The sequence below is a fragment of the Oryzias melastigma genome, unplaced genomic scaffold (assembly GCF_002922805.2).
Source record: "Oryzias melastigma strain HK-1 unplaced genomic scaffold, ASM292280v2 sc02560, whole genome shotgun sequence".
Taxonomy (NCBI): Eukaryota; Metazoa; Chordata; class Actinopteri; order Beloniformes; family Adrianichthyidae; genus Oryzias; species Oryzias melastigma.
Window position 1 is genome coordinate 1 of NW_023419133.1, and position 3,316 is coordinate 3,316.

The window sequence follows — 3,316 nt, forward strand, 5'->3', positions numbered from 1 at the left end:
TCACGTAAAGTGTAGAATTAACGGTGTTTTGTGGTGTTTGCAACAGTTTTCCGAAGTTCTCTTACGCTTGTATGTATTTATCGCGGTGCTATATCTGCTATGTGATTTTTTTTTTCCCCCAGCAGGCTTCAGGATGAGCAAAACCAGCAAAGCGTTGAATCTGAAGGATAAACTGAGTGGAAATGAAATGGACTTGAGCCTGTCTAACCTCTCTGAGGTTCCGGTCAAAGAGCTCGTGAGTCGATTGTGTTTATTTCGTTTCTGAGATTTATTTAAAGACACGTTTAAATATCAGGTCTGCTTTACTTTAAGCTGTAAAAGTTTGTCTTTAGCTCCTACTGTAAAAAAAAGTGTAATCATGATCACTTTAATTTAACTCAAATTGATATTGTTTTAAAGGCCCAGCTTTCCAAAGCAACAGTGGTGGATTTGTCTTGCAATAACATCATCTGCCTTTCTGTAAGTATGAAGTACAAAATCAACTAAATATGTGCTTGTATATTTATATTTAACAGAAAATTATCTTTTATTTCTCAAATGAAAAGATCAATAATGAGCGGACTCTTTTTTTTTTGGTGAATTATTTGGGGTGAAGCATGAAAACATAAACATTTCAGTCTGTAAAAAAATAAAATTTTATCACAGTTTGCTGTGAGTTTGTTCTTTTGGTGCTGTTTTTAACATGTTCTTGTAGCATTTTTTTAATGAAGGAATACGTTTTTAAAGAAAATTCAGCTAAAAATCGCAGGTTTTAGTAATTCTTTATTCATATTGTTGTGAATCAGGAGCAGTCAAAGAAAAACGTTTATAAAAAGTTGAATTTGTGATACAGAAATAACACCAGGAAGCCAGAAGCTTTGTTTCCTTCTTATGCATCCACTTGCAGGCAAATAAATCCATTGTAAGCTAGCGGTAGAGAGTGTAAACAAATGGATGATGGGAAGTGAGGGTGGGGTTGCTCACAACTCTAGAAAAATTTCTAAAAGATAAAAACTGCAAAGATTTTTGGGGGGTTTTAGCTAAAACCGACATAATCATAATTAAACGACCACTGGGAACACTTTTACAGTAGATCAAAAAATGATTGAAGCGGGACTGGATACTTTGATTAAACAGAATTTTTTTACATTTTTGATTTGTTGTTTCTGTCCTGCAGCCAGATTTCTGCACCTTGACCCACCTGGTGAAACTAGATCTGAGTAAAAACCAGCTAACCTGTCTGCCGGATGACTTTGGAAACCTGGTCAACCTTCAGCACCTGGACTTGTACAACAACAAGCTGACCGCCCTGCCTGTCAGTTTTTCCCATCTCAGGGTGGGTGGTGTTCTGCGTCTTCATTTAAATCTGTCATCTAAGGACTGTCACAAAGTCGGACTGAGCGTGTTTTTGTTTGCTTGTTTCTTTAGAGTCTAAAGTGGTTGGATCTGAAGGATAACCCTCTAGAGCCCAATTTGGCAAAGGTAGCAGGAGACTGTCTGGATGAGAAGCAGTGCAAACAGTGTGCCTCCAAGGTCAGAAAGACGAACATCTCTCGAAGGGTTAGCTCGGACAGAGAAACATCTAAACTTTTATGTCATGTTTTTTAGGTTCTGCAGCACATGAGAGCGATTCAGGAAGAGGTCGACCACGCGCGAGAGAAGCGTCTTTTAAGAGAAAAAGGTGAGTTTGTAGAAATGCGATGTCTGAAAGAAGACGGCGAGTTCTTGTAATCATTCTATGTATCCATTATTCAGAGCTGGAAAAGAAAAAAGAGGCGAAGCAGAGGGAACGGGAAGCCAGAGAGAGGGAGGCTCGAAAGCGGGAAAAAGCTGAGGAGAAAGAGCGGAGACGGCAGGAGTACCAGGCCCAGATGGCAGCTTTGGCGGCAAAGGAGCAGCAAAAAAAGAAGAATGAGGAGAAGAAGAAGAAAAATGGACAGGCAGCAGGTGAGACTAACGTTACCAGTTTTTGTTTATTTCAGTTTTTTAAAAATGTTTTTTCTTTTTTAGCAGACAAAAAGGCGGCTGTGGAACCTGTGTCTAAACCACGGCGATCTCTCATCGGACTGATGTTTAAGCTCCTCCTCCTCTTGATGGTGGGTTTAGCCGGGGCTGTTGCCGCCTGCCGGCTGACCGACTTGCAGAAGGAAGCGGCCTGCGTGCCCATCAACGTTGCCGTGGACGACGGCTTGGCCTGGGCCAAAGTGCAGGGAGGTGTGGTCCGACAGCTGGCGCTGAATCTGTCCTCCGCTGCAAAGGAGCTTCTTGAATCTGCATCAAAAAGCTAAATGCTCACGTCGGCTCACATGCCGGCTCGCTTTCAGAGCTGCAGGATTCTCACTCTATCCTGTGAATTCTGGAGTTTTCCTCTCTAACATCTGGAAATCACCTGGAGTTCTTACAAAATGTCTGCACATATAGACGTTTGTGGAGGGAGAGATGTGTGAAACCGTCCTAAATTCCTATGGAATTGTCATTCTTGTACCCTCTTTGTACTACAGTCTGTTTTTCTTTTTTTTATAATCATCTTTACAGTCTTCCTGCAGCCGACTGTACCAAAGCTGCAGGAAACATGGTGGGTGAATGTCAAACAGCCCCGTTTGTGCTGCGCCGGACTCTTAAACTCTGGACTGTCTGATGTGCATCTACACAGGCTAGATGTGACGGTCTGAGCATGTGCAGTCGAGCACCTTTCTATTCTCAGGAGTCGAAGCTTAATGCAAAACAAGAGGCTGTTCCAAAGATCGTCACGCATGAGTCCAAACTCCCTCCTGACACGATCGGTTCTCTCATGATCTTTAGAGTCAAATCTCAAAGAATACTTCCATTTTTTTTGTCAGATTTATCTTTTAACTCATTCTATAATTTATTCAAGTGATTCAGGTTTGAACCCACAGAAATGAAAAAACTTCTTAATCTGGAGAAGCTCTAATCTAAACATCTGTTTTGATTTCAGATTGAAAAAAAAATCCTATTTTATTATTCTAATCAGATAAATTTGGAAAATACAATAATACTTAAACGACATGCTGTTTAAAATCTGGTCGACCTCTACTGTAAAAATGTCATTTAGATGTTGATTAATAATCTGCTTGTAAAGAAAAATCATTTTTTCTGCTTTTTATTTATTTCTGAACCGTCTGAGGAGGTAAGACTTTAAATATGAAATTCTGCATTTAAACTTTCACCAATAAAGTGTTGAGCTTCATGTCTGAACTGTGACTGATGTCTGTTCAATTTCCATATTAATGAATACAATAAACTTGTGACGGTTTGGCTAAAAATGACAAAAAAAAAAAAACATTTCACAGGAGGAGGTATTTTAAAAAGTGAATCA

At 39.8% G+C, this 3,316-nt stretch overlaps 1 protein-coding gene across 2 annotated transcripts; it reads left to right on the top strand.

Moving 5' to 3' along the window:
- The first annotated feature begins 82 nt into the window (after nt 1–82).
- LOC112142104 (leucine-rich repeat-containing protein 59) lies at nt 83–3,195 on the top strand. 2 transcript variants are annotated; one of them, XM_024265351.1, is made up of 7 exons: nt 83–235; nt 400–459; nt 1,157–1,315; nt 1,408–1,512; nt 1,588–1,660; nt 1,735–1,926; nt 1,990–3,195. In XM_024265351.1, the coding sequence occupies exons 1-7, from the start codon at nt 134–136 to the stop codon at nt 2,265–2,267; spliced, it is 969 nt and encodes a 322-aa protein (XP_024121119.1). In that variant the 5' UTR covers nt 83–133; the 3' UTR covers nt 2,268–3,195. The 2 variants fall into 2 exon arrangements, with proteins under 2 accessions (XP_024121119.1, XP_024121120.1); XM_024265352.1 differs by having other exon boundaries at nt 1,993–3,195.
- Nucleotides 3,196–3,316: the final 121 nt, after the last annotated feature.